General features: G+C 54.1%; 12 protein-coding genes across 12 annotated transcripts; 5 read left to right on the plus strand and 7 right to left on the minus strand.

The window, feature by feature from the left end:
* Positions 1-23: 23 nt before the first annotated feature.
* VTN31DRAFT_2316 (uncharacterized protein) lies at positions 24-1,952 on the plus strand (the record flags this gene model as incomplete). Its single annotated transcript, XM_069402471.1, has 1 exon — positions 24-1,952. One exon carries the CDS (start codon positions 24-26, stop codon positions 1,950-1,952), a length of 1,929 nt encoding a protein of 642 aa, XP_069257412.1.
* Positions 1,953-2,403: 451 nt separating this feature from the next.
* VTN31DRAFT_2317 (uncharacterized protein) lies at positions 2,404-2,761 on the minus strand (the record flags this gene model as incomplete). Its single annotated transcript, XM_069402472.1, has 2 exons — positions 2,404-2,620; positions 2,733-2,761. The coding sequence occupies 2 exons, from the start codon at positions 2,759-2,761 to the stop codon at positions 2,404-2,406; spliced, it is 246 nt and encodes an 81-aa protein (XP_069257413.1).
* A 410-nt stretch (positions 2,762-3,171) lies between these two features.
* Positions 3,172-4,416, minus strand: VTN31DRAFT_2318 (uncharacterized protein; the record flags this gene model as incomplete). The annotated part of the gene is made up of 6 exons (XM_069402473.1): positions 3,172-3,507; positions 3,572-3,749; positions 3,811-4,058; positions 4,110-4,151; positions 4,225-4,262; positions 4,326-4,416. The coding sequence occupies 6 exons, from the start codon at positions 4,414-4,416 to the stop codon at positions 3,172-3,174; spliced, it is 933 nt and encodes a 310-aa protein (XP_069257414.1).
* A 499-nt stretch (positions 4,417-4,915) lies between these two features.
* On the minus strand, positions 4,916-5,386 carry VTN31DRAFT_2319 (uncharacterized protein; the record flags this gene model as incomplete). The annotated part of the gene is made up of 3 exons (XM_069402474.1): positions 4,916-4,952; positions 5,013-5,245; positions 5,297-5,386. 3 exons carry the CDS (start codon positions 5,384-5,386, stop codon positions 4,916-4,918), a joined length of 360 nt encoding a protein of 119 aa, XP_069257415.1.
* A 587-nt stretch (positions 5,387-5,973) lies between these two features.
* VTN31DRAFT_2320 (uncharacterized protein) lies at positions 5,974-10,360 on the minus strand (the record flags this gene model as incomplete). The annotated part of the gene is made up of 2 exons (XM_069402476.1): positions 5,974-10,189; positions 10,257-10,360. 2 exons carry the CDS (start codon positions 10,358-10,360, stop codon positions 5,974-5,976), a joined length of 4,320 nt encoding a protein of 1,439 aa, XP_069257416.1.
* Positions 10,361-10,796: 436 nt separating this feature from the next.
* VTN31DRAFT_2321 (uncharacterized protein) lies at positions 10,797-12,136 on the plus strand (the record flags this gene model as incomplete). The annotated part of the gene is made up of 2 exons (XM_069402477.1): positions 10,797-10,994; positions 11,042-12,136. 2 exons carry the CDS (start codon positions 10,797-10,799, stop codon positions 12,134-12,136), a joined length of 1,293 nt encoding a protein of 430 aa, XP_069257417.1.
* Positions 12,137-12,800: 664 nt separating this feature from the next.
* VTN31DRAFT_2322 (uncharacterized protein) lies at positions 12,801-14,165 on the plus strand (the record flags this gene model as incomplete). The annotated part of the gene is made up of 4 exons (XM_069402478.1): positions 12,801-12,831; positions 12,888-12,908; positions 12,977-13,507; positions 13,570-14,165. 4 exons carry the CDS (start codon positions 12,801-12,803, stop codon positions 14,163-14,165), a joined length of 1,179 nt encoding a protein of 392 aa, XP_069257418.1.
* Positions 14,166-14,284: 119 nt separating this feature from the next.
* VTN31DRAFT_2323 (uncharacterized protein) lies at positions 14,285-15,266 on the minus strand (the record flags this gene model as incomplete). The annotated part of the gene is made up of 4 exons (XM_069402479.1): positions 14,285-14,729; positions 14,789-14,943; positions 14,991-15,043; positions 15,104-15,266. The coding sequence occupies 4 exons, from the start codon at positions 15,264-15,266 to the stop codon at positions 14,285-14,287; spliced, it is 816 nt and encodes a 271-aa protein (XP_069257419.1).
* Positions 15,267-15,784: 518 nt separating this feature from the next.
* Positions 15,785-16,990, plus strand: VTN31DRAFT_2324 (uncharacterized protein; the record flags this gene model as incomplete). Its single annotated transcript, XM_069402480.1, has 3 exons — positions 15,785-15,968; positions 16,031-16,302; positions 16,367-16,990. The coding sequence occupies 3 exons, from the start codon at positions 15,785-15,787 to the stop codon at positions 16,988-16,990; spliced, it is 1,080 nt and encodes a 359-aa protein (XP_069257420.1).
* Positions 16,991-17,054: 64 nt separating this feature from the next.
* VTN31DRAFT_2325 (uncharacterized protein) lies at positions 17,055-17,792 on the minus strand (the record flags this gene model as incomplete). The annotated part of the gene is made up of 1 exon (XM_069402481.1): positions 17,055-17,792. One exon carries the CDS (start codon positions 17,790-17,792, stop codon positions 17,055-17,057), a length of 738 nt encoding a protein of 245 aa, XP_069257421.1.
* Positions 17,793-18,086: 294 nt separating this feature from the next.
* On the minus strand, positions 18,087-19,249 carry VTN31DRAFT_2326 (uncharacterized protein; the record flags this gene model as incomplete). Its single annotated transcript, XM_069402482.1, has 2 exons — positions 18,087-18,744; positions 18,801-19,249. 2 exons carry the CDS (start codon positions 19,247-19,249, stop codon positions 18,087-18,089), a joined length of 1,107 nt encoding a protein of 368 aa, XP_069257422.1.
* Positions 19,250-26,046: 6,797 nt separating this feature from the next.
* On the plus strand, positions 26,047-27,068 carry VTN31DRAFT_2327 (uncharacterized protein; the record flags this gene model as incomplete). The annotated part of the gene is made up of 2 exons (XM_069402483.1): positions 26,047-26,546; positions 26,609-27,068. The coding sequence occupies 2 exons, from the start codon at positions 26,047-26,049 to the stop codon at positions 27,066-27,068; spliced, it is 960 nt and encodes a 319-aa protein (XP_069257423.1).
* Between the last annotated feature and the right edge of the window lie 211 nt (positions 27,069-27,279).

Here is a 27,279-nt window from a genome sequence, read left to right on the forward strand (position 1 = left end):
TTCTCTTCTTAATCTAATCCACCATGGCTCCCGCCGTCGGTATCGATCTGGGTACCACGTACTCGTGCGTGGGTGTCTTCCGCGATGACCGCATTGAAATCATCGCCAACGACCAAGGCAACCGGACGACGCCCTCGTTCGTCGCCTTCACCGACACCGAGCGGCTGATCGGTGATGCCGCCAAGAACCAGGTGGCCATGAACCCTCAAAACACCGTTTTCGACGCGAAGCGCCTGATCGGCCGCAAGTTCAATGACCCCGAGGTGCAGTCCGATGCCAAGCACTTCCCCTTCAAGATCGTCGATAAGAACTCCAAGCCCATCATCGAGGTCGAGTTCAAGGGCGAGACCCGCCAGTTCACCCCGGAGGAGATCTCGTCCATGGTCCTGACCAAGATGCGTGAGACCGCCGAGTCCTACCTGGGCGGCACCGTCAACAACGCCGTCATCACCGTGCCCGCCTACTTCAACGACTCGCAGCGCCAGGCTACCAAGGATGCCGGTCTGATTGCCGGTCTGAACGTGCTGCGTATCATCAACGAGCCGACTGCCGCTGCCATTGCCTACGGTCTGGACAAGAAGGCCTCGGGCGAGCGCAACGTTCTGATTTTCGATCTGGGTGGTGGTACCTTTGATGTCTCCCTGCTGACGATCGAGGAGGGTATTTTCGAGGTCAAGGCCACCGCCGGTGATACCCACCTGGGTGGTGAGGACTTTGACAACCGCCTGGTGAACCACTTCGTCAATGAGTTCAAGCGCAAGCACAAGAAGGATCTGAGCACCAACCCGCGCGCGCTGCGCCGTCTGCGGACCGCTTGCGAGCGTGCCAAGCGCACCCTGTCGTCGTCTGCGCAGACCTCGATCGAGATTGACTCGCTGTTTGAGGGCATTGACTTCTACACCTCCATCACCCGTGCCCGATTCGAGGAGCTGTGCCAGGACCTTTTCCGCTCGACCATGGAGCCCGTTGAGCGTGTGCTGCGCGACGCCAAGGTCGACAAGTCGTCGGTGCACGAGATTGTGCTGGTTGGCGGCTCGACCCGTATCCCCAAGATCCAGCGGATGGTCGCCGACTACTTCAACAAGGAACCCAACAAGTCGATCAACCCCGACGAGGCCGTCGCTTACGGTGCTGCCGTCCAGGCCTCGATCCTGTCGGGCGACACCTCGTCCAAGTCGACCAACGAGATCCTGCTGCTGGACGTTGCGCCGCTGTCCGTGGGTATCGAGACTGCCGGTGGTGTCATGACCCCGCTGATCAAGCGCAACACGACCATCCCGACGAAGAAGTCGGAGATCTTCTCGACCTACAGCGACAACCAGCCGGGTGTGCTCATCCAGGTGTACGAGGGCGAGCGCGCGCGCACCAAGGACAACAACCTGCTGGGCAAGTTCGAGCTGACGGGTATCCCGCCGGCGCCGCGCGGTGTTCCGCAGATCGAGGTCACCTTCGATATGGACGCCAACGGTATCATGAACGTGTCTGCAGTTGAGAAGGGCACCGGCAAGTCGAACAAGATTGTCATCACCAACGACAAGGGCCGTCTGTCCAAGGAGGAGATTGAGCGCATGGTTGCCGAGGCCGAGAAGTTCCGCGCCGAGGACGAAGCCGAGAAGGCTCGCATTGGCGCCAAGAACGGTCTCGAGTCGTACGCCTATTCGCTCAAGAACACCATCAACGAGGGCAAGCTCAGCATCAGCGACTCGGACAAGGAGAAGCTCAAGAGCAAGATCGACGAGGTCATCAACTGGCTCGACAACAACCAGACCGCCACCAAGGACGAGTACGAGGAGCAGCAGAAGGAGCTCGAGTCGATCGCCAACCCGATCATCTCGGCCGCCTACGGCGGTGCTGGTGGCGTGCCGCCGGGTGCCGCCGGCGCCGCCGGCGCGGCTCCTGGTGCCACTCGCACTGCGGACGAGGTTGAGGAGCGTCCTGAGGAGCTGGACTAAACGCAGAAACCTGACAAACCAAATTGACATGAACAAAATGTTGTTTTCCTTTTTTCTTTGTTTTGTCATGGCGTCTTTAGGTATGCATAGATATGAATGAGATTGTTTCACTTCAAGATGTCGTACTCTGGTCGTAGTTATACACGGTTGAGTATACTTTGGTAGATTCTCCAAAGGATGCTCACTCAGTCAAGCTATATAGTCTTAACCTCGAGTAATCTTGATCGTAGAAGTTTGATGCGACTGACTTTTCAGCTTACTTCAATACATACAACCTCAGCCGTAGCCGTAGCCGTAGCCCATTCAACTCGTCCTAGAACAGGATTATGCATCCTTTCATTCAGTTTTTATGGGGGTAGGCCTACCTAACTATTATGTATTATTCCGTACAGCCTCGTGGAATCCAACCCAGCAGCCAAAAAATAAACAAAAACAAGAGCAAAAAAACCATTCACAACCCACGATACTCCCCCTTCAACAACCTCCCAATCCTCTCCCCTGCCGTGGACAAAATCCTCCCAATGGAAGCATCGGCATCATTTTGAGCCTCCCACCGTTGTTTCTGTCGTTGTTGTTGTTGCTGTTGTAGTTGATCTCGTCGATCTCGCTGAATCCGTAACAAAGCAGAGGTAAACCCGATACCGAGCGCGAAGAGAGGGTCTCCGATTCTACGACTCGATTATCATTAGTATTGAGTGGTTTTACAGACTGGTTTTGATTTACGGTAGGGGTTCACAAAGGGAAGGGGGGGGGGGGGGGGGGGAAAAGGATTAGACGGACTTGGAGATGAGGTATGCGGGTTGGGCCATCAGGTTATATTCTCTCTCTCTCTCTCTTCTCTCTCCAGGAGGTTTTTTTGTTTTCTAGCCGTTCAGTGAACCTGCGGTTATGTAGGGTGGCGACCCAGTGTTGAGAGTGAGGGTTGGGAAAGTAAAGAGCTTGAAAAGTACAGTACAGTCGAACAGGAGTTGCAGAGAAGGCGGGCGGAAGCCAGTTGGTGGAAGAGCTTACGAAGCTTAGCTTCCCGAAGGGGTTATGCCAGTTGTCTTTATCAAAACGGTGCAATGCCCATGCTCTGCTCAAGCGATACATAGGCTGATACCCTCAAATTAACCCATGAACGGAGATTCTATTACATAGCCTACACTAATACATGTACCCAATATACAACTGAACCCATTCAATCAATACACGGACAGAAAGAAAAAAAAAATAAAGATTACACCACCTTCCCAAAGGCCGGAATCAACGTCTGCGCCAACCAGAAACTAAACACCAGCTTGGGCCCCGTCATTAACAACTTGGGCACCAGTCCCTTGAAGAACGCCGTCGGCCCTTCATACCGGATCATGTTCGACACGATGCGGAACCCAGACTCGGGGTTCTCAAAGTTGCGGTTCTGAATCCGCGTCTTGATCACGTCTAGCGGCGCGGAGACCACGAGGGAGGCGCAGGCGCCGGAGACCGAGGCGACAAAGTTCTGTGTCCAGCTGGCTTTGTTGTAGTCTTTGAGGCCGAAGATGTATTCCTTGGCGAAGGCGGAGCCGCCAAACAGCTACAATCACCCTGTTTAGTGGAATGAATTTGCGGGGAGAGAATCAGGCGCCGCCGGAACTTACAGCAAATGACCCTGGAGCGTTCCGAGCCGCGGTCCACCCAGCGCCCCGGTACAGACCCATGCCCTCGTCCTTGATAATCTTGAACAGACCCCGTCCGCGGAATGCCTCCGGGTTCGTCTGTCTCTTGATCTTGAGCACGTCGAGAGGGAGGAGGACAATCTCGCCGATTCCAATCAAGCTACAGAAGAAATCAATCAGCACCTCCCTCATATATATCCTATGACGATAATGGGACGTACCTTCCCGCCGTCGCATGCATGATCGCCTTCCCCGTCCCCGGCCCGAATGCCCGATCAAATTCCGCCCCGTGATGCTTGGCCAGGTAATCCCGCACAAACGGCTGCCCGCCATACTTGTAGATCCGCTGCAGTACCTTGTAGCCCGCGGCATATCCCAGGCCCGGGAACAGCGAGGTAAACTTGCGCACGGCAGGTGCCGACGCGTACTCCTTGAAGATGACCTGGTTCAGGGTTGTCAAGGATGTAACCTTTTCCCCGTCAGACATATCCTACGTGAGAACGGGAGTAGTATGCCTTACTCGGCCCTGGTGACTCATCAATCGCTTCGCGGTGGTGTCGACCTTTATCCAGCGTCAATAAAACAAAATCCATCTTTGGAAGAAAACAAGAACTCGGGTGTTTCTTTTCCCATACCGGGTGAAAAACCAGCAACTCCGCGATACCAGCCGACCCTGAATTTATGCATCAGCATCACTCAATGGCTATAGATACGGGCCGGAAAAAAAAAAGCATACCGGAACCCAGCAGTCGCGCGGTCGCCGATTCTTTCTTCACATCCCTCGCGGCCGAGCCGGAGCTCGCGCCGACGGCCAAGGCGGGCGCCATTGCGGGAGGATTACAATTTTTTAGAGAGAATGAACCAACGACGAGAACTTGGGGAGGAATCGGCAAAGTGAGCGACTGCAATATTTTTCACCGAGGAATCGCGATGCTCAGGTCGGCCAAAATTTCTCGGTGTAAAACGGCGCTATTCCCGTTTGGGAAGAGTTGCTGATTGGTTGGTGTGGGGGTGTGCGGCTCCGGGGTCTCCGGCTGATCTTATCGCCGATCTGCTGATAAACTCGGAGCCTAGCCATCAGACACTACGAGGACAGGGTCCGGAGGACGACGGGACACGGGGAGGAATCTTGGAATACAATCTAATACTGTATTCGTGAGCCGACAACACGAAGAGTCCAAGAGACCACCGCGTCGTGACGGTCGTATGAATCCGACGATCCGATGCTCAAGACAACAACAACACATAGAAACACAGCGAGTAGCACCAGAACGAAATCATCAAAACCCAAACGCCCGCATGAACCAGTCCGCCCTGTCCTTCCGCTCAGCAGCTGTCCCCAAATGTGTTTTCACCCGAGTATCTGTATTGCCTGATCAGTATCACTTTTTTTTCCCACACCGACAGGGGAGTGTGCACCCACGTGATGTAAAGGAATCCATCCTCATCCTTGTGCTCCTCGTAGATACTGCTCATCAACGCTGCTGTCGGGGGCAACACCTCGTCGACAAAGATGAAAATGGCCTTCTCGGGCGACAGCTTGATGCGCTTGCGGATCACGTAGACGAACTGGCCCACGGTGAGGTCCGCCGGCACAAGGTACTTCTTCTTGTCGATGGTTGCGATGTCGGACTTTTCGACCTTTTCGCAGATCACCTATACACCGCATTAACGATGGGGGTGGGGACTCGGGAAGGGGAAACGTACGGGAATCCGGTCGGCGTATTTTTGGCGGATGCGCTCCGCCTCAGCCTTGCGCTTCTCGAAGGGGTGCTCGTCCTTGAACTTGGATCGCATGGTGATGGTGAGAAGATGATCGGATTCGGATGGATGATGATGGAGTCAGGAGAAACCGGTCGAAGAATAGACGGGGGTTTATTCTGTCGAGTGGGAAGGTGAAGTGAGTCGGAATGAGTGATGGTGATGAGAGATGATGGACCCCGCGCGGTATTTGAGTCACGGGGATCGGGCGGTCAGTCGTGGTGGCGGTGTGCGGGAGAACAACTGATGAGGTGTGACAAGTGACAATCGGAACTCTCCGCCAAAACAGACTGACTCTTTGCAATGTGCTTTTTGACTGTGAATTCTGAAAGAGCGGAATTTGGATGATCTGCAGGATTTCACTTTTTGTGTGCGTTGGGTGCCTGGTGACGCTGTGAGGCTGCCTGGGCCCATCTGTGGCACTCTGGTACCTATCTCAACTCTCGCGCCCATGCAAGCCCTACAACATGATGCTTCCTCGTTAATATATCGAGTCGTTATTCGAGACTTCTAAATTCAATACGCTTTGATGCCATAAACCCTTCCCATACCCAAGACTGTATATATACAAAGCACATCATTCGACCATGCAGTAGTAGTATACAACAAGTAGTGGATAGTAACTACCGCCGCCGTCGCTTCGGCTCACACAGCTCTGTCCAGGCATCCTCAAAGACTGTCTTCTTGGCTCCCAGGTGGCCCGCTTGGAAGTTCATCCGACGCACCACCTCCATCGCACCCGTGCCCAAAGACACGGTCTTGCCCATGATGATGCACTCGGATACACCCTCAATCTGGTCCGCCCGGCCCGTGCCGCCCGCGTCGAACAGATGATCTGCTGTTTTCTCAAACGACGCCAGCTGCAGCACCGAGTCCCGCATCTTGGCCAGGCCGAACCGCGTAATACCCAGCACCTCGCCCGTGCTCGACATGGTGTCGCCCAGCAGCTCAAAGTGCCGCGGGTCTACGCTCATGTCCTTCATCGTCTCCGCCATCTCCCGGATGATCATTGTCCGCGCGGCCTCGATCCCCAGGACCGCGCGCATCTCCATGATGTTGTTCGTCGACGTCCGGTGCCCGTCGACGCCGAGCGTCGTCATGCACTCCCGCAGGCCGTAGCCTTCCACCAACAGCTTGTTGCGGCCCGAGTCGTCCGCCTGGATGATCGCCCGCTTCGTGTGCGGGTGGCCCAGCACCTGGATGTCCGGCAAAATCCGCTTCAGATGCTTCAGCCGCAGGAACGGGTCCGTGCTTGTCGCCGCCGCCTCCGTCTTGGACAGCCCCTGCTTGCTCGCCGGGTCCATGTCCACGTGGATCTGGATATGCGACCGGAAGTGCCGGAACTTGAGGTCCGACGCCTTGAACCGCCGGTGCGCCTTGATCGCGTTCACAATATGCTCCGTCGTCAGCTCCAGCTCCAGGTCCCGGATCGTCTGCCAGTTGATCTTGACCGTGATGTACGCCTCCTGCGTCGTCCACGACTCACGGATCCAGTGCGTAATGTCCCGCAGATACGTCTTCTCGATCCGGCCCTTGACAATCCGCGCCGCCACCACGCTGTCCGGCGTGACGAGCTCGCACGTGATCACCGGCGTGCTGATCTCCTTGGACGCGTTGATGATTTCCTTGATACGCGGCACACCCTGCGTCGTGGCCAGGGAAATACCAGCAAAGTGGAACGATCGCAGCGTCATCTGCGTGCCCGGCTCGCCGATCGACTGCGCACCCACTGCACCGACGGCATGGCCTGGCTCAATCTTGGCCCGCTCGTACTTGGTCAAGCACGACTTGATGAACGCGCGGAGGGCCCGCTCCGACACCTTGCCAACGTGGTTCAGCGCCATCTGACGACGCACGTCGGACGGACTGTCCGCTCCGGCATGAATCAGGCCCTCAACCTTGGATTCTACAAACTTTTGAATCGATTCCACGAAGTCCCGACCACTCTCGAACTGGTCGATGCCGTGGTCACTTCGGTCCATGTAGTCGAGTTGGTGGCCGAGGAGATCCCGACGCGCGTACCTGGCGCGCTGCTTGGACAGCATCTCCTCCGTGATGTTCATTATCTCCGACGGCAGCAGACTGCGGTCGTTGATGTCGTAGTTCGTAGCAAGAGCATGGTTCCACGCGCGCTCGAAATGCACCGGCTTCGCCTTGCCCTCCATGTCGACCGGGTCCAAGTTATCACCTCCGTAGCTGAACTGAATGATGTTGGCGGACGAGGTCCGCACCGTGCCGTCATACCGCGACGACAGATCCTCAAGAGACTTCATCAGTCGGCGAGACATGTAGCCCGTCTCGGCCGTCTTGACGGCCGTATCAATCAGACCTTCACGGCCCGACATGGCGTGGAAAAAGAACTCCGTCGGAGTGAGACTGGAGAAAAAGCTGTTACGCACGAAACCCTTTGACGGGGGCTGCCGCGCGTTCTTGGGGAAGTGAGGTAACGTTCGGTCCTGGAACCCTTCCTGGACACGCTGCCCACCAATAATCTGCTGTCCGACCAATGCCACCATTTGAGAGACGTTGATACTGGAACCCTTGGATCCGCAGGTGGCCATGATTAGAGGCGCATTGTGCTTGCTCAGTTGCGCGATGCATTCGTCTCCTGCCTGCTGACGGACCTTGGAGAGGATACCAGACACGTGCACCTCCATCGTCTGCAGCTCGTCGCGACCGGGCATCTTCTCCAGCTTTCCCGCCTTGTACTTGGCAATGATCTCGTCGCACTCGGCGTAGGCCTTCTCGACCAGATCATCCTTGGACTTGACTAGTCGGTCGCTGGGGTAGACGTCCGTCACTCCGATGGAGAAGCCTTGGTTCGAGAACCAACGAGCGGACAGCCGGGCAAGCCGTGTCATGCCTTCGGCAGCGACCTTGGGGCCAAAGTCTCGCAACATGACATAGAACACGTTGTCTTTCTTGCCTGAGCCGATGGTGGATTTATCCATGACGCCGCACATGACTTCCGAGTTGCGGATCACGAGCCATCCGTCATTCGGATCCAAGTCCTTTGGTCTGCCATTCTTGGGCTGGGTGAATTCTCGACAGGCCGTGTCTAGATTGACTTTGACCGGGTCGTCCTTGTTCGGGCGCATCAGTACGTTAAAGACTTGCTTGCCCGTCCAGAGCATCTGCGGCTTGAGGATCGACGGCGGAGGAAGATCGAACCGCGTCTCAGGACCGAGCATGTACAGACAGACCTGGGTGAAGGACTTGCGATCGAAAAACCTATCCTTGCTGCTCAGTAGATATGCTGCGCTGATAAAGTCTTGGATGGCGCCGATGATGGGCTCGCCGTTCTTGGGCGTCGCAAGGTTATTCTTGACGCCCATGAGTTCCATGGCTTCAGCCCTGGCCTCTTCGGTCTGTGGGATGTGCAAGTTCATCTCGTCGCCGTCGAAATCGGCGTTGTACGGCGTACACACGCACTCGTTCAACCGGAATGTCCGATGAGGACGGACTTTGACATAATGGGCCAGGATACTCAGTTTATGGAGGGACGGCTGTCGGTTGAACAGCGCGATATCGCCATCCTCTAGATGCCGCTCGACGATGTCGCCGGGCTTCAGATTTTCTGCCATCCAGTTGAGATTGCCGTACTTTAAGAACATCTTTTGTGAACCGCGGAGAATATTGTTTGCTCCAGGCCATTTCCGAGTCCCGTTGCGGACCCTCTCCTGCAGCTTCTCCAAGTTATACCGCGTTACCGTCTCCGGGTACGTCAGGTTCTTCGCAACCAGCTCGGGGACTGCAACTTCGTCAATCCGTAGGTTCGGGTCGGGGGAAATGACCGTCCGACCGGAGAAGTCGACTCGCTTGCCAGACAGGTTCCCCCGGAAGCGCCCATTCTTGCCCTTTAATCGGGCTACGAGGGACCGAACCGGTTTTCCCATGTCGGTTTTCAGACTGGGAGTATCGCCATTGATATACACTGCGATTTGTAGCTGCATGTAGTCCCAGCATTCGATGATGGTTGCTACCGGCGCACCCTTTTTCAACGCATTCCTCAGCGTGATGTTGCTGTCTACAATGTCTCCAAGCTTGGCTGTCAGATCATCCTCGTTGGTTGCGCCGTCCTGGCCCACGGAGGGTCGGATGCAGTTTGGCGGCGCCGGAATATACTGCCATAGGAACATCTCCGGGCGTGCCTCTTTCGGATCCAAGCCTAGCAACTCGCAATCGCTATTGGATATTTTCTTGAAGAGATTCAGAACACGCAGCGCGTTCAGATCATCTTGCGCCTTTTTATAGTATTTCTCCACGTCGGGGTTTGTTGCCCTTGCCTCCTCCATTGACTGTTCAAAAACAATCTTGCTAATCGGCGGCGCTTTCTTCGCAGACGTCGACGTGTTAAACGCGCGGAACTTGTCGTGGACAATCTTCAGCGGAGCGGAACCCGCCTTCTTGACCACACCGTTGATGGCACCGCAAACTTCACATGTCCGGGTCTTCTTGCACCGATCTAGCACTTTCTTTGCAATCTGCATACGACGAAGATTATCCAACGTGGGCCGACGCATCTCCTTGAGAAAGGCCCGGCGCTCCGCCTGCGGCAACAGGATATTCGAGCATTCTTTGCAGATCATCTGCAGAATAGCAATGACACGCTTGAAGTAGCCGATGTGGAAAGCCGGCAGCACGAGCCGTACATGGCCAAAGTGGCCGTTGCAAGTCTGGACGGATCCGCCGCAGGTCTCGCATGTTCCCGTCTTGTTTGAAATTCCCATGCGCTGGTCGAGGGGGCCATAAGGTGCAATCTGGCGGTCGCGTTCGAGGTCGTAAAACTTTCTGTCCGAAACTTCCACCACGGACTGACTGACAATGTCATCTTGTGATCTAAGGCGCGGAACTGGATGTCAGCGGTTGACTTCGCACGATCTTTTACTTGAAGGCGAGATCTTACAGTGCGCCAAACTTCAACTGCTTGATGACCTTTGGCACATGGTCAATCACCTGGGCCTTGCCCAGGTCCACCCCTTCCAATGGCTGAATGGCCGTTGCGGTCATGTTCTTCTGCTCATGACAGGCAAGACGTGATGAGTCAACACCGCCACACGCAAGCGCAGGGACAAGCTGATTGAGAAATCTTCAGAGCACAATCATGCGACCGGAAAGACGTTTAGTCGGAGCTCTGGAAATGATTTTCTGACTGCAATAAGCAGATTCTCAAAGCCGCAGGCCGCGGGGTTGGCGACGAACTTTTTGCGCCGTCATGATCCCCGCTGGGAGAGGACAAACAGTGCAAACAAAATGCAAACGGAACAAACAGTGTAAACAGCACAAACATCAACTTGTGGACTGACCCGGCATGATCCGACTTGGAACTGAAGAAGCCGAGAGCTTCTCCAAAATCATGAGATTATGAATACATGGCGGAGATCTGACTAGTTGTTTCTATTTCTCTTTTTCATGTTCTTTCAATGCGACACGCATTGACGGGAGAATGGCTACACCTCGACTCTGGACGGCTCCGCGGGCCGCAGTACGCACCGCTCCGAGAGCTTTGCGATTGACGCAGGGGCAGCGTTTCCATTTCTCGCAGAGGCCTGGAAAGAGAGAGCCTGAGAGCTACACAATATGGCGACCGTATTTGCGCCTGGCAATTGGCATTCCATTTGTCGGCGCGTTGATCTATTCTATGGTACAGCCCCAAGAGCTTTAAAGAAGCGGTAGGGCTAATGCAAGTAGGTGACTGAAAGAGCGGCGCAAACCGGCCCACCGTCCGTTGCGGAGCTCGATGCGAAGCTCAAGCATCAGAAGATTGATGAAACGTCACCGATGCGCCTGCGAATGGAGAAACTTGTGAAGGAGCACCAACAAAAGATTGTCGAGGAGCTTAGCCGAATTGATGGAAAATCTTTCCAGACCGACGTCTGGACGCGGCCCAATGGCGGCGGCGGCATCTCATGCGTGCTGCAGGACGGCAATGTCTTTGAAAAGGCCGGCGTCAACGTGTCGACGGTCTATGGCGAGCTGCCGCGCGCCGCCATCGAGAAGATGCGGGTGGACCACAAGTCGCTGATGTCGACGAACGCCGAGTCACTGAACTTCTTCGCGGTGGGACTCTCGCTCGTACTGCATCCGCACAATCCGATGGCGCCGACGGTGCATCTCAACTACCGGTACTTTGAGACATCTGATCCTGCCGACCCCGTCAATGGCGAAAAGCACTGGTGGTTCGGCGGCGGCACGGACCTGACGCCGTCGTACCTCATCCCGGAGGACGTCAAGCACTTCCATCAGACCATCAAGGATGTCTGTGACAAACACGACCCGACGTATTACCCTAAGTTTAAGGCCTGGTGTGACAAGTACTTCTACATCCCGCACCGCCGAGAAGCGCGGGGAGTGGGTGGGATCTTCTTTGACGACCTTGACGAGAGCTTTTTGCGGAGCAGCTCATCGTCGTCGCAGAACCCGCAGGAGACACTCTTCGCCTTTGTCAGCGACGCGCTTGCCTCTTTCCTTCCTGCGTACGTCCCGATCCTCGAGCGGCGCAAAGACATGCCGTTCACGCCGGAGCAGAAGCACTGGCAACAACTACGTCGTGGCCGCTACGTAGAGTTTAATCTGATGTACGATCGCGGCACGAGCTTCGGCCTGCGGACGCCGAACGCGCGGATCGAGAGCATCCTGATGAGTCTCCCGCGCACGGCGTCCTGGGTCTACATGGATCCGGTGTCGGGCACGAGGACCGATCAAACTGAAGAGGAGGAGCCGGGCGAAATGACGCCGGAGAAAGAGATGCTCGATGTGTTGAAGCATCCGCGGCAGTGGGTATAAATAATCATCTTCTCTCTTCAAAAGTTATGTATAATAATCTCCTGTACATTATCGGCATTTCGCTGGATAGAATGATGTAACACTAGAGAGCCTCCTCTTTCATGAATCTTTGAATTGTTGAGGATCGGACAGTGTTTGCTGGTCTGCATGACGCATGCGCAGCGAAAAAGCTCATGCATCCTCCCTAATCAAGTCAACGGTGATCTAGGTCGATACATGTACTAATCAATATCGTACAAATCATGGATCGCAATGATTGTCTCCAGAAAAGAGCTCTGATTCCTCTGATGGCGGGAATTTTTCATCTCAAGTCCCTCGGAGCGAACCCCGAACAAAAAGCAAAGTCACTAACAACCCGATCAAAGCTCCGATTCACGAGACAAAACCCGAAGATCACGATCTCAAAGTTCCGAAGACCCTGACGGGATATCCAGACATTCACACCGGCCTCAACCATGGACAGACGAACCGAGAATCCGCGCGAGAACATTCCATGGAGAAAATCCGAGCGCAAAAAAAAAGCCCCGCCATCCGAGCGGTACACCGATGCGGGGATCTCTTGATCAGGTTCGTGATAATTATTAATAACGATTGCCCCTCGTTCTTTTGATATGAGGCATTTGCACTCGGAGAGACTCTAGCATTGTACATACAAGTCGCGACAATGGTCTTTGAAGCGCGCTGGGGTATTCTCGGTGAGTAGAGTCCTCTACGACGGGAAAGAAATGCATGTTTGCTAACTTTGAGACAGCCACCGGTGGCATTGCTGCCAGTATGTTCATTTCTCAAAATCATGGATTGAAGTATTGTATGGTCGAAGGGAATAGCTAACCCCCGCAGCCTTTGTCAAGGACCTCCTCCGTGACGCCAAGGCCCGGGGCGCCGAGGACATCAAGCACACCGTCCGCGCCGTGGCCTCGTCCTCGTCCAAAGAGCGCGCCGAGCATTTCATCAATGAGACGGGCATTCCGGGTCCCTGCGCCGCCTACGGCAGCTATGAGGAGTTGGTGGCCGACCCCAACGTGGACATCATCTACGTCGCGACGCCGCACTCGCACCACTTCCAGAACACGATGCTTGCGCTCGAGGCCGGCAAGCACGTGCTGTGCGAGAAGCCCTTCACCGTCAACGCCGAGCAGCTCGAGGTGCTGCGCGACGTGGCCCGCCAGAAGAAGCTGTTCCTCATGGAAGCCGTCTGGACACGCTACTTCCCCGTCTCGGTCCAGATTCGCGACTTGATCCGCCGCGGTGAGATTGGCGAGGTGCTCCGCGTGACGGCGGATAACAGCGTGGGCGCGAACCCGGAGGAGGACTGGGGCGACAATCATCGGATGGTGAATCTGGATTTGGCGGGTGGTGCTCTTCTTGACTGTAGGCTTTCCCTCCGAACCTCCTTGTATGAATTTCTGCTGATGGGGCGAAAAAAAAAAAAGTGGGCATCTACTCTCTGACCTGGGTCTTCCAGACCCTCTACCACACCCTCCCCGTGGACCAGCGCCGTCCTCCGAGCGCCATCTCCTCGTATGTTGCGAAGTACCCCGGCACCGGCGCCGACGAGGACACCACCGTGCTTCTGACCTTCCCCACCACGACACCGACGAACAACTTCAAGCCGAACCGCACGTCGCACGCCGTGGCCTCGACTTCCCTGCGTCTTGCATCGAACCCTGACCGACGCAAGACCGCCGGCCCTGCGATCCGGATCCAGGGAACCAAGGGCGAGATCCAGGTCCACGGTCCCGCGTACCGGCCCGAAGGGTTCCGCCTCATTCCGCTGGTGCCGAAGGGCGCCGACCCCAACTCGGTGGAAATCAAGGAGGTTGAGAATCCGTTCCCGGATAATGGCCATGGCATGTATTGGGAGGCGGACGAGGCGGCGCGTTGCCTCCGTGATGGCAAGCTCGAGAGCGAGACTATGCCCCTGGAGGAGAGCATCCAGCTGATGCGCGTCATGGACGAGGTGCGGAAACAGGCGGGGTTGGTGTACCCAGAGAAGATTGAGTCGCGGTCATATCCTTTGAATCTGTGATTGTACATATAGAGTGTACAGTCTCTGATATGAGCACATGACGAAATGTAAAGAAAAGAAAAATCTATTTGTTTACCCTTTTGCCGTATTATACAGGTGGAGGGAGAAGATTGAATGAATCACTTGCGCAGGCCTATTTGATCCAAAACACTCTTGGGCTTGTTTTCAATCACCCCCAGCAGGCTCTTCCACACCTGGCCGGGCTCCTGGCTGGCGTCGATTCCGCGCCAGATCCCAGTCTTCTTGTAGTACTCGACGACGGGCGCCGTCTGCGCATGGTACGTGGCCAGGCGCTTCTTGAGCGTCTCGGCGTTGTCGTCCGACCGCTGGATGAGCGGCTCCCCCGTCACGTCATCCTTCATGTCTTCCTTGGGCGGATTGAAGATCTTGTGGTACGTGCGCCCGGACGCCGGGTGGATCAGCCGGCCCGTGATGCGGGCAACCAGCAGCGAGTCGTCGATCTTGAGCTCAACCGCGTGCTGCAGCTTCTGCTGCTTGGCCGCGAGCATTTCGTCGAGCCGCTCCGCCTGCGCGACGGTACGAGGGAAGCCATCGAGGATGAAACTAGCCCACATCCCATCAGCATTCCTCCTCCGGCTTCTACTGGACTGTGAAGAGATTACCCATTCTTGCACTCCTGGTTCGTCTCCAGCTCGTTCTTGATCATGTTGACCATGATCTCGTCGGACACCAGGCCGCCCTGGTCCATGATCTTCTTGGCCTGCTTGCCGAGTTCCGTCTGCTTCGCGACCTGGGACCGGAGCATGTCACCGGTGGCCTGGAAAGTCAGCTACAAAGCATTCTCCCAAAGCCGGGAAGTCTTACCAAATGGCACACGCAAAACTTGTCCTTGAGCTTAGGAGCCTGCGTTCCCTTGCCTAGCAACCCTGGTTAGTTCTCCTTTCTTTCAATCTCGACAGCATAAGATTCCTACGCACCAGCACCAGGAGGTCCCATCAGAATCATCCGCAATTGCTCCGACACGGACTTCTGGGGGCGCTCATTGTTGGCCAAGCGCTCCTCCAACTGCGCAACCCGCGCCTCGAGCTTGCTGATGACATCCTTGAGACCGTCGACGGTCTCCTGCGTGATGGGAGCCATTGGGCGAGACGAAGCGGACGGCGGGGGGGGATCAAGCCCGGAGGAGGTATCCAGTAGCAGGAAAGAAGACACGGGCTAAAGGAGGATTGAACAAGGGTGACAGGTGTATATTAATGCAAGTAAAAAAGATGTGGAGATGGGACGTCCGTTCTCGGAGTTTGGCCTGAGGCTCGCCGTTGGCCCGGTCGAGCGGCCGAGGAATGCTGTACGAGTAGTATTTCTTAGCACATGGACATAGAAGAATCGATCTTTGTTGTATTTTTTATCCGCACTGGTAAATGATCGATTTTTTCCAGCTACCTTTTTAGTCCCAGGCGTCATTTCGTAGGCCTCAAGCATGTTCCAACATGTTCAATCCAGCAGAAAAATCGTTGATGCCTGATTTGCAAGGCACCAATAGCTAGGCGGTGATCGCAGACGCAATCAAGCTGTAGGTGTATGTAAGGTAGTAGTAGCTCAACAGTCAACATCACATCAACCCCGTCATCTTCACGGTTTTCTCAGCCTAATCCGCCACCATGCCGGCCACGACGGCGGAGACACTCTCGCTGGTGACGCGCACCGTCTCCGTGGCGCCCCTCGTCCTCCTCTCCGTCGCCGACCACTACGGCCGAACCGCCAAAGGAACCCGGAAACGAGTTGTAGGTGTGCTGCTGGGACAGAACAATGGCTCGAATGTCCGGGTATCGAATAGTTTTGCCGGTGCGTACATGCTTCTTGGGTTCCGAGCTCATGCCGACGCGTCCGCTGACCCGGTTCTATAGTCCCCTTTGAAGAGGACGAAAAAGACCCCTCCGTCTGGTTCTTGGACCACAACTTCGTTGAATCTATGGCAAACATGTTCAAGAAGATCAACGCGCGCGAGAAGCTGATAGGGTGGTATCACTCCGGGCCGAAGCTGCGGGCGTCGGACCTCGAGATCAACGAGCTGTTCAAGCGGTACACGCCGAACCCGCTGCTAGTCATTGTCGATGTGCAGCCGAAGGAGGTGGGCGTGCCGACAGACGCATACTTTGCGGTAGAAGAGATCAAGGATGTGAGTCTGGTCGCATATTACTGCGCGAATGCAAAGGGCAAACACTAACCGCAGCAACAACCAGGACGGCACAACAACATCCAAAACCTTTGTACACATCCCGTCCACGATTGAGGCGGAAGAAGCCGAGGAAATCGGCGTCGAGCACCTCCTCCGCGACATCCGCGACGTGGCGGTTGGCACGCTGTCCACGCGCATCACGTCGCAGCTGCAATCACTGCAAGGGCTGCACCTCCGCTTGCGCGACATTGGGCAGTACCTCCAAAAAGTCCTCGACCACGAGCTGCCCATCAACCACGCCATTCTGGGCAATTTGCAGGACATTTTCAACCTCCTTCCGAACCTGAGCACGCCGCCGTCGAACCTGGGCATCCATAATACTCCGACGAACGATCCAGCGCCGGCATCCGCGCTCGTCGAGAATAGCGAGCTGGTGCGCGCCATGACCGTCAAGACAAATGACCAACTCATGGCCATCTACGTCAGCAGCTTGATCCGCGCTATCACGGCGTTCCACGATCTGATCGACAACAAGATCCAGAACCGCCAGCAGCAGGAGGAGCTCGAGAACAAGAAGGAAGAGGCCCGGGAAAAGGAAAAGGAGGCCAAACAGAGCGGCACCTCTGCGGAGTCCAAGGACGACAAGGATAAGGAGAAGGAAAAAGGACAGAACAAGAAAAAGTCATGAATGAATCTAGAGTCATGATGTACTGCTATGCTATTTCCTTTTTGTTTGTGCTCGGGACATTTTATTATTCATTACGTAGACCCAGCTCCGCCGCCGACCAGAGTAAACACGCAAGAAGATGCTTACACATGGGACTATCCGGCCCAGCATCGCGGGTCAATCTTCCCCCAAACCAGTCTTCACCGTCCCGACGCCCTCGGCTCGAATTTGCGCGCGCGGGGGAAAACGCGTCAAGGGTAAACGCTGGACAGGTACAATTCCAAGCATCTAGCCGGACCTCATACCCTACCCCTTTACCCGCTCCTGCAACGCCATCCTCACCGCGGTCATCATCATCGAGAACCTGCCCATGAACAATCGACCATGCCGGGATCGTAGGAGTTGTCATCCCCGACGCAGAATCTGTTCCTGTTGTTGTTGTTGTTGTTGTTGTTGTTGTTGTTGTTGTTGTTGTTGTTGTCGTCGTCGTCGTCGTTGTTGATGACGCTGAGCGGACGAAATATACTCGCTCGTCGCGTTCCAAATCCCGGCCTCTGGGACCATCGTCCGCTACAACTCGGAAAATAAGTCGTCGGTCGATAATGTCCAGGGCTGGGAGAAGGAGTTTGGGGTATATCGTGTGGAGGGTCAGGAGGAACGGCTTTGCTTTGGTTTCTGCGACATGATGGAGGTCGGCTTCTGCGGTGGTGGAGCAAGTAGTACTTCGTTCGCGGATAGCGGAGGAGGCGCGGGAGATGAGGGTTGAGAGGAGTGAAGTGCCGGGTGGGAGGTCAGAATGTTGAATTGGCCCATCGTCGGTCATGATGATTTGGGAAACTCTGGTTAGTGATGTAACTAAGCTACTAGGTATCTGTGAGATAGGTTCGTTTTCACATGGATGGAATCAGACTTGTCGGCGAGATATAAGTGGTGGAAGCTCAAAACAAGTAGGTACAAAAAAAAAAAAATCAACAACAGAATAACTGGCTTGGTATATTATTGTCGTAAACAACTTGACACAAGCAATTAATTACGCCTCTGGATCTGCGTTCCCTGCATTTCCCCTCTGCATTCACTTTTGCATCCCAATCTGCATTCTCACCTGTATTCTCGTCTTCTACGATTTCGACGTCTTCCCCTGCTCAGCATCAATCTTGGTCTTCACAGCCCCCAATTTCCGATACGCCAACAATGAGACCTTGGTCGTATCCGTCTGCATCTCCTGCAACCCCTCAAGACTGCAGGGGCTCGAGATATCGTCATTAAAATGCGCCCATTTGCCCTCGGGGCCGAGGAACCCGCCATGATAATGGCCGCCTGGGAGATTGTGTGATTCATGGAAGATCACACCATAGAGTTCATAGTACACGTACTGCACCTCGTCCCGGTCTTTGTCCGGCTTTGGATACACTGATATGGTGGCATACGGGTCGAGCTGGAGCCGAAATCGTGACGACCATATGAAGATCCGGACGAAGAGCAGCAGAGGGCCGCTGCGAAGTGGCGCGCCTTCGATACGATTCGTGCTGGCATTGCAATTTCCGCACATTTGTGTGCTTCTTTTGTGCCTGAGGCCATCAGCGAGGGCTTCCTCTAAGGATATCAGATCCGACGACCGCTTTTGTTCTTCGACCTCCCGGTTTATCATCGTGATGATCATGTACTTGAGCTGCGAGTCGGGAAGGCAGCCCATCTGTCGTTCCGTGATCAACTTGCACTCTGAACAATACGAAAACGGCCATCGCTGGATCTTGGGAAGGTTGAAAATAGCACGCCTGGGAATTAACTAGTAAGAGCTAGCTTCCATGTTCCCTTTTCCCGGGGGCCTTACCTGCCGGTTTCATCCTCGGTTAGTCGACTTAGCAAGGAAGCCAGGTACTCCTGCGCGTCCTGCTGGTCGTACAACCATTCGTTGCTAGGCCCGTCCATGTCCTCGTTCCGGGGCACGGTGTCTTCCCAAAACGTCCTCAGCGCGTCGTTGAATTTCTCGGGCCGCCTCTTTTGCCAGAACTGGTTAAACAGCTCGTGGAATCGACAGGCCAGACACTTGCAGTTCGCGCCATAACGATGTACCTTGTCGAGCCGGTTAACCAGCAGCGGCGTATGGAACAGCATCACCAGGATGACATTGCGGTAGCACTCGAATTTCCGGTTTGGCAATCCCGGTGGAACCGCAGGCCACTTCTTGATAGCCTCCCTCCATTCGTAATCACTTTCCGACGATTCTTCAACCGGGGGAGGCTGCGCGGGCTGTCCATCAATGGTCAAGTCCTCTGCCATGATCTGTTGTTTCTCCTGGACGAAAGAGGATGTTTTGCTACGTGCCTGGCTTTTGCTGCCATGGTTTCGTTTGAATTATATCGCTGCACTTTGTTCTCTTCTTCACGTCCGGCTTCAGATCCCTCTTTGTCTTCCCCCGCCCGGTTGGGGTTGGAGAATTAGCGCCAGCTTGATCAAGATCCATGTTTGGAGCAGAGAAAATATTTTGTGCTGCGAAACACTGATGAGACGAGTGTTCAAAGAAGAAAGCCTTGGTTTTCGGGATTGCCGCGTTTTTGTCGTGGAATAATATTCGTTGCACCTGGACACTGTCCGATCCCAGGATGCTACTCATGATCCTGACGCAGACGAGAGACTACGCCAGAGTTCCCTCGAGGTAATAATGAAGCAGGATGAGTATGATTCTTGGATGAACCTTGGTGGGCCTCGTTTCCGCCAGGTTCACCATTTTTTTTTTCTTTTGACTGTGGGCCAGTGATGCCCTTGCAGCAGTTATCAGGGCAATTGCTGAGCAGCCTGGGACTGCATATCGCAAGCCAAATCCTAGAAGCCATCACCGTCGCCGAAAACGGACGATAATGCTGAGGTCAGTATCGCAACAATTCCCTTGTTCTGGTTCGTATTTTGATCACGGGGCGTCCTGTAGATAGGTACTTTTGGTAGATAGTACTTTGTCTGCAGTCCCAGAACAGCTGGGTTTACAGGCAAGCCAAACAAAGCAACAAGATACACGTTGTACGTATACGTAGGATTTGATTCTTGCCCAGGTTATCATGTTCCTCAGTCCCAATTGTAGACGGGTACCACGATGCAAGCACGCGACAATGTTCAATCGCAGCGGCCTCAGGTTGTAACCAGAACACCAATGGCGCTCACGTATCGATAGTGAGGAGCGAGGATTGACCTCTGCCAGTCACATCGACCGATGAGCTCCGACCATTATATCACTTGCCCCAGGGTCTTCAACGGAAAGATGAGGTGGTTTTCCTTTGTTTCGAAGACCTAGCTTCGACCCCAATGATCCAGGTGGCAAGGGCACCTGGAGCTGGTCACATGGTTCGGACGTGACCACATATTAGAGATGATTGAGATCCTATTGACAATCCCAATGACCAACGTTTCAAGCGCATCTGGCCATTTCGAAACAAGCCCAAAAAAAGGATATGCCAATGCCGGAGCAGACCGGAGGAGTGCATTCATCCTAGGATCTTCCATCACAACTCCACACAGATCTGCAGAGCATCGAGCAATCGCCTGAATCAAGTCCATCTTATGGGGAACTTGACATGCCGGAGTCTTAGACACCGCGCCGGGCCCCGTTCCACACCGTCAGCAGATTATCTGGATCAACCAAGAAATGGCTCCGAGCATATGTCTAGTAGACAAGGATGGATAACAAGGCCCAGCCAGGCAGGCTGCCAGGACCTTGAATCGTGAGGGATGACATGGTCAAATAAGGAACGATTATTCGACCTGGCTAAGGATTACTGAGCGATGCAGTGCAAGTTCAACGGTCAGCACGTGATACCGGTGTATGTATTAGATCTGATCTGTGATCATCTCGTGGCGGGATATCTCCGTCTTCATAGGATGAACCGATGAAGTTGTGAAGTTTGAAACCGGAAAAGCCAACTCCACAAGGCAGCCCGCCCGCCCAAGCAAAGACTCTTGTAGAATGAATGAAAGAAACATTATCGATCAGATCCAACACTTGAAACAAGCCCAGGCTGTCCGTGAGGGCCATCCAGTTTCAAATGTTAGAAAGTCAGTAAATTAACCGAGTTCGGCGATTTCTGAGAAAGCCTAAGCCTACTCCGGTTTCCGGTTTCTCCGTTCAAACCCCCGTACCAGGAAAGGTAGGTTAAAGCACTGATGCAATGTGGGTTTGAGATGCGTGGGGAATTTCAGACCATCAACTGGTGTTCATAAGACCAGTTGACAACTACGAGCTTCGAATTCGAGTCGATGCAAGCATTGCCAGGCTGCAGGCCGACACGAACTGAACCTGTTATTGGAGCAACCTCCGAGAAAATCTCCGATTCTTTTGGCGAACTGGAACGAATGATGATGGACCGGAACTTTTTCTCATGCGGCTCGTCTGCACTCTGCACCTTTCAGCACCACCCCTAGTTAAGTTTGGCCTACTGTTGAACACTCGACCTTAGTCCTTGCATGCTATTTGCAAATTGCATCTGAATATTTCACCGCCTCGGAAGGCGACCGAGTCACCGACCAAGGGCATCTTTGTCTCGGTTCCTTCAGAATTCAGACGGAGGGAGCGAGCAACTCCGTACATTGTCATTGCCATTAGTTAGTAATCGCCGGAGCCATCACACTCGTGAGAAACATGAGGCGTTGCTTGCGAATCAGCGGCAAGGGTCCCGTCCCACACGAACCCGCCCGGATGCTACGGCGATCTAGAAATAGCTTCGCTGCTTTGCAAGGTTCCAGGAATGCCGGGACGAACTCGGAGCTAGGTTAGATTTCTAAGAAGGGGATGGGCGGAACACAGCTGTGAACGAGCTCAATTCTGGGGAAATATTGGCCCAAACCCTGGTTATCATGCGGAACCGTTGCTTGAACCGCGTCATCAGTCATGCGAATCGTATTCCGGAACCTGACCGTAGGGCGTGGGCAACATGTACCGAGGAGATCCAGTTTCAGCTAGAGATCGGGATTTTCATACTCGGCTGGCTAAGCCGTCTACTAGTTGTTAGCCGCCGAGTCGCGCCGATGAGTGATGAACAACAGGAAAAGAGCAGATTTGAAATGCTACATCATTAGCAAATCGTTTGTTGTCAACTTGTCTAGCCTGACTGCTGTCATGTTTAATCAGCTCTGTATGAAGATCTCGCTTACGCCGTATACATTGTCTGGAGTTTGGCGGTGACTTGATGCTGCCTCACCGCTTGATGCGGGATTCATGAATCTTGATCTCTCTTCGGCTGATCCATCAGGGAACTGGGATCATCGGCAAATACCCAAGGCAGACTCTGGATGCGGCGGCTAATTCGGTGCCGGAGACCGGAGGAAAGACGGGCAAGCAAAAACCTCGAGTGGCTGCCCAGAAGGGCATGGGCGATTACGTGAGCATCGAGAAGCAAATCGCCAAATGGCACCGTACTGTTTTCCGAAACTTTGTTCAGGCTAGTTCCTGAACGGCCTGGAGGACGATGAAAGCTTGGTTGCTGGCCACTTGCAGCAACCGTCCGGACTCCAATTGGAGGAGAGAAGTGAGGATCCAAAGGAAGGCATTCTCTCAGCAATCGACACAGCAGAGTGCAGAATCCAGTCGGTAGCTTTATGATAGCGAGGATGGACGTCATTGGTGCCCTCCCAAGCCTCGACAGTCAGAAAACGGAGGGCCCAACAACATCTTTGCATAGTAAATCCCCACTTAGCTTGACTGCGCGGATCGTCGTGGATCTTGGAACTCCATGCGCTCTCTTAGCTCTGCCGTGGTCGAGCCCATCGGAGTCATCGACCAGCGCAATTTCATCTCGCTGATCTGGAACGGTCGTGCGGTGGGTCGCCGGCGACGGCGCAGCCTGCGCGCAATGGCGCATCCAAAAGAAAAGAACGACGAACCGCGAATCAGATCGGACCGAAGTTCAGGACGGAAGCATGGCGCACGCTGGATCTGTCCAAGACTCGCTTCTCCGTGATCCGTCATATGTTCGTTGCTCCTGTCAACTTGTCAAGCACGCGACGACGGCTGTGAGCCTGTGAGGCTGGAAGCCATGTGGGATCCCAGGCAATCTCGATTCTTCGAGTCCTTGATCGAGAAAGACCTGACTCCCCCACCGGGCCGTCCGGTGCGGTGCCAGTTGACGTGTGATCCGGACTAGCATGCGCATTCGGACATGCTGCTGCGGCTTCTCCCTTGCTCCGTAAGGTCCAAACGGCGTCCAGCGTGGCACTGGCGGGCCGACAACAGGATGGTGCTGCCAACTCCTAAACAACCCAACTCCAGCAAACACTCAAACTTCTCAAGATCGGTTAGCCACGGAGCATGGATGGTTCTTGTCGTTCGACCAGCCAGCACTCATTTGCCCTGCCGCTAAAACTAAGTTACGAACCGAGTACTATTACTCCGTACAACGGTTTACCGTTATCAGTCCTCCTCTCCTTATGACTGCAGTGTCGAACTGTCTATCATGGTTTAAACTTTGCCGACTTGCACAAGGTTCCGGCCGATTGAAAAAGACCATGCATGGTGATTCGTCCAACGGGTTTGAGGACGTTAAGCCAGACTGCCAGAGACGGGTGGTTGAGCCAATCCCGTCGAGTCCAACTGCACTGACCCTAAGTTTAATGGCCCGTTGAAACACACTCCTGTGCCCTTTGCGGAATGGCCGCATCCAAAGCAAAAAGCACCCATGATCCTGGAAAAATACTACTAATAAATAAAACCCCTCTCAAAGCGGGTCCTGGAGGCTGGAGCCTTTTGACGGGCTGAGAGTTTGACCTGTCGAACTGTCACCCATGCCTCGATCCGAGACAGATGCTCGATCCGCAGATCCCTAGCAGGGCGCTGTCCAGCCGATGCCACGGGGGATGCGATGGATGATGAGCTCTTCTGTTCCCTGATGTAGCTTCGACTCTTGATGGCTCAATGTGGGCGACAACTGGGTCCTGTTGACGAGTCCTGGTCTCGAGACTGTATGTCGCTCGAGATCCTCCAGCATAATCGAGTGCTCGCCAACCTTTCCGACTCCATGAAGGAGATGCAGGCTACAGTATGTACTCAGTCAAGTGATGGCTTCGCCCCGGACGGCCGGGCAGTCTCAGGGCTAGTGTTACAGGCCGGTCCAAGACTTGATCAACGGTCTTTCCCCATGCATTCGAAACCAACTCGACGATCAATTTGAGTTAATTACATCAGCCCACCTCCACTCTGCATGCAAGTCCACTCTTCTCAACGACAAAGTTCGACAAGACCGACAGCGCGACTCGGCTGGGGAACCTCTTTTTAGACTTTTTATTTGACGTAACTTCGAACCAGGATGAACCGGTTCCCCAAGAACGTAAGTAATCGACTAACAAGTAACAACTGTTTCTCCTTTCCATTTCCTTGTGACCGAGCTTGGCCTGGGTTTGATGAGCGAATGGCTACCTGCGTCAACCGACTCGACCAGACGCCACCGCTTCATTGATTCATGATCCGTCGTTGTTCGGTAGGCTAACCCGAGGAGACTCTGGGAGGAAAAAGAGGGGAAGGGAAGGGAAGTGGAAAATCGCTCTTGTTCTAGTCGCCCCTCTCGTTGGTTGTGTTCAGTGTGGGTAAGTATGTATCCAGCGGTGATCTAACTTGTTTTCTCGAATCTTTGGAGGACTTGGAACTGGAGTCTGGCTGGGTGCCCGAGGTCCACTAGTTTTTTTTTTTTTCTTGGATCGTCTGGGCTTGTTCTGATTTGATTTAGGCCGTTTGGCTGTTTGAGGCGTGTCATTCAAGGTTATCTGGTGCGCATCCGTTGGTTATTGACCAGACAAGGTCTAGCGACGTTGTAATGTAAAGCAAAAAGCATAGCATGGCATCCTCGTAGTCATTCATACAGAATTATACTTTTTTTGTGCCCTGGTCGGTTCATGGGAAATGCTTGATCATAGATGTTGATTTTTGTCAGCTCTTAATCCACTTGCACAAATATACTCAATGCTCAGCAAACCTTCTGCGCATGACTATGAATCTAAACAACCTAGGTACTTGTAAGTATGAACACCTAGGTTCAGATGAGTACATGGAGGGTACAGGGAACTTCGAAACGGTACTACGTAAGCGGACGTAAGCAACGATAAGCCACATTTCAGATTCTCTCAGGGCTGGACCGAGTCTTCCGGACAGACAATAATAATGCTCCCATGTGAAAGGAATGAATGAATGAAGGTCCTGGCCCAAGCATACCGCGGCGAGCCGAGGGAGATGAGGGAATCTCGATTGTCAGAGAATATGTACCTGTACTTCATATATATATCGTGCCTCGATACTAGTACTATTATTATGATCCTGGACAACATGGACCACATGGTCGAGAGCTCTACTACTCGTATATTACTTTTACTGTTCATCTCCGAGGAACCCTGCATGACATCATCCCTCGTATTATTTCCTGGACCCAACAACGGTGCCTGGGGGATTTTTTAGGTTATTGAACGTATTTTTCGAAAAGAACTCGAACTCGATCGCGAACAAGAATAAGGAAGCAAAAAAAAAAAAGAAAACCACGTTGATAGTTACCGTACCTTGAGGCCCTTTGCTGGAATAGTGTCAAAATCTATCATTTCACCCCCAATCCCCTCTTCTTTCTCCAGATTTACTTCTGCTTCTTTCCGCTCCTTCATTAGATTCTTCCTCTTCCTCTCTCTTTCCCTTTTGCGTTGCGCCCCTGTAATTTTCGAAAACATAAAGTTTGTTTAGTGATTTCTTATTGAGGAATTTCCCAACATTAGCCTTGGTGGAGTCGGACTTATTGTACACTTTCGACTTCTCGTTCCTCGCCGACATTCGGTGATATATATATACCTGCCGACCCGAGACCGCCTCAACGGCTTGGACAGTTCATCGCCATAGTTGCCGCAGCTTCGGCCCTGACTGCGATGGTTGGACTCGCTGCTCTGCTTTGAAACCGAGATCCTCGGTTGGAGAGAGTCAGGCTTCGGTCCCCGGAACGAAAGTCACGACGACCTGATCCGAAATCCGTCAGCTAAGCGACGCAATTGAGATCTCACAATCCTGGCTTCCCGGGCGCCCGGCGTGCCCGATTGTTCTGAGGTCCCCGCACAGCCAACCCGCGCATATGCTTTGCTTACAGCCCCCCTCCCATCCGGCCTCTGCAAAACTGGATATCTCACGGCTCTTGAAACACGACGATGAAGAGGAAGCGCCACCGCCGTCCTCGGCCCATTCCGACCCGTCGCCGACGTCTTCCCGGCCTGCCTCGTTCCCGTCCTTGAGCACGGCCGGTTCAGGATCGCAAGGGTCGTCGGGGCCACTGACGGAAACGTTTTCGACCCCGACAACCGCTTCCCCTCGTCCGTCGACTGCGGCGGGCACAAAACGGGTGCAGGGTTCCTCCCATGTCGGGGAGCCGCCGGCCAAGAAACAGTCCAAATGGTCGCCCGAGGAAGACGCCTTAATCATTGAACTGCGAGGGCGCGGCATGAAGTGGGAGGACATCAGCAAGCGGCTTCCAGGGCGAAGTGCCATCAGCTGTCGCCTCCACTATCAAAACTACCTCGAGCGTCGAAGTGAATGGGATGAGGACCGGAAAAACAAGCTTGCCCGATTATACGAGAGGTCTGTCTCATGCGATTCCCCCGACGGTCGTGAAACAGGCATGAAACTCACCAATAGGACAGGTTCAAAGCGGAAATGTGGTCCAAAGTAGCGGAGGAAATGGCGATTCCCTGGCGGGCAGCCGAAGCCATGCACTGGCAACTCGGGGAGCAGGAGATGGCCCGTCGGGCAGGCGTGGTGCCGTTTTCCCTCAGCAGCAGCAGCAGCAGTAGTAACCAAGAATCGGGCAGCAGACCCCGACGGAGTAACACGGTCATTCCTCGAGGGAGAAGGCAATCTCTGTCCCAATCCCAGCAGGCGACGAAGCCACCGCCGCCGCAACCGCAGTTGGGACCAACACAGCTGCCCTCTGTTGAGGACCTGACCGCTGGGGTACCGGTCTCTGGCCCCCCTCAATCGCGGCATGTGGTCGATCCATATCGAATGCCGCCTCCGCCTCCTCCTCAGCTGGGCTTGCCGCCGCCACCACCGCCGAACTATTCTGGCCCGGATATGGCAGCGTTTCCTCGAACGAGGCCATGAACGAGCCCGATTTTCCTCGGTTGTCATTTGCTTGCATAGCGTTGGGAGGACATCAACTTGGTGCATGATTCCGTTTTGGTTTGCATGGCGGGTGGAGTCGTGTCTGGGTTTTGTTTTGTTTTCGTCATGATGGATACGCATCATTGGGAAATTCTGTGTCAATATATATAAAAAGGCGGTGATGTGTCTCTCTCTGTGTGTGTGTGTGTGT

This window comes from Thermomyces dupontii (genome assembly GCF_041956625.1).
Source record: "Thermomyces dupontii strain NRRL 2155 unplaced genomic scaffold VTN31scaffold_11, whole genome shotgun sequence".
Classification (NCBI taxonomy): Eukaryota; Fungi; Ascomycota; class Eurotiomycetes; order Eurotiales; family Trichocomaceae; genus Thermomyces; species Thermomyces dupontii.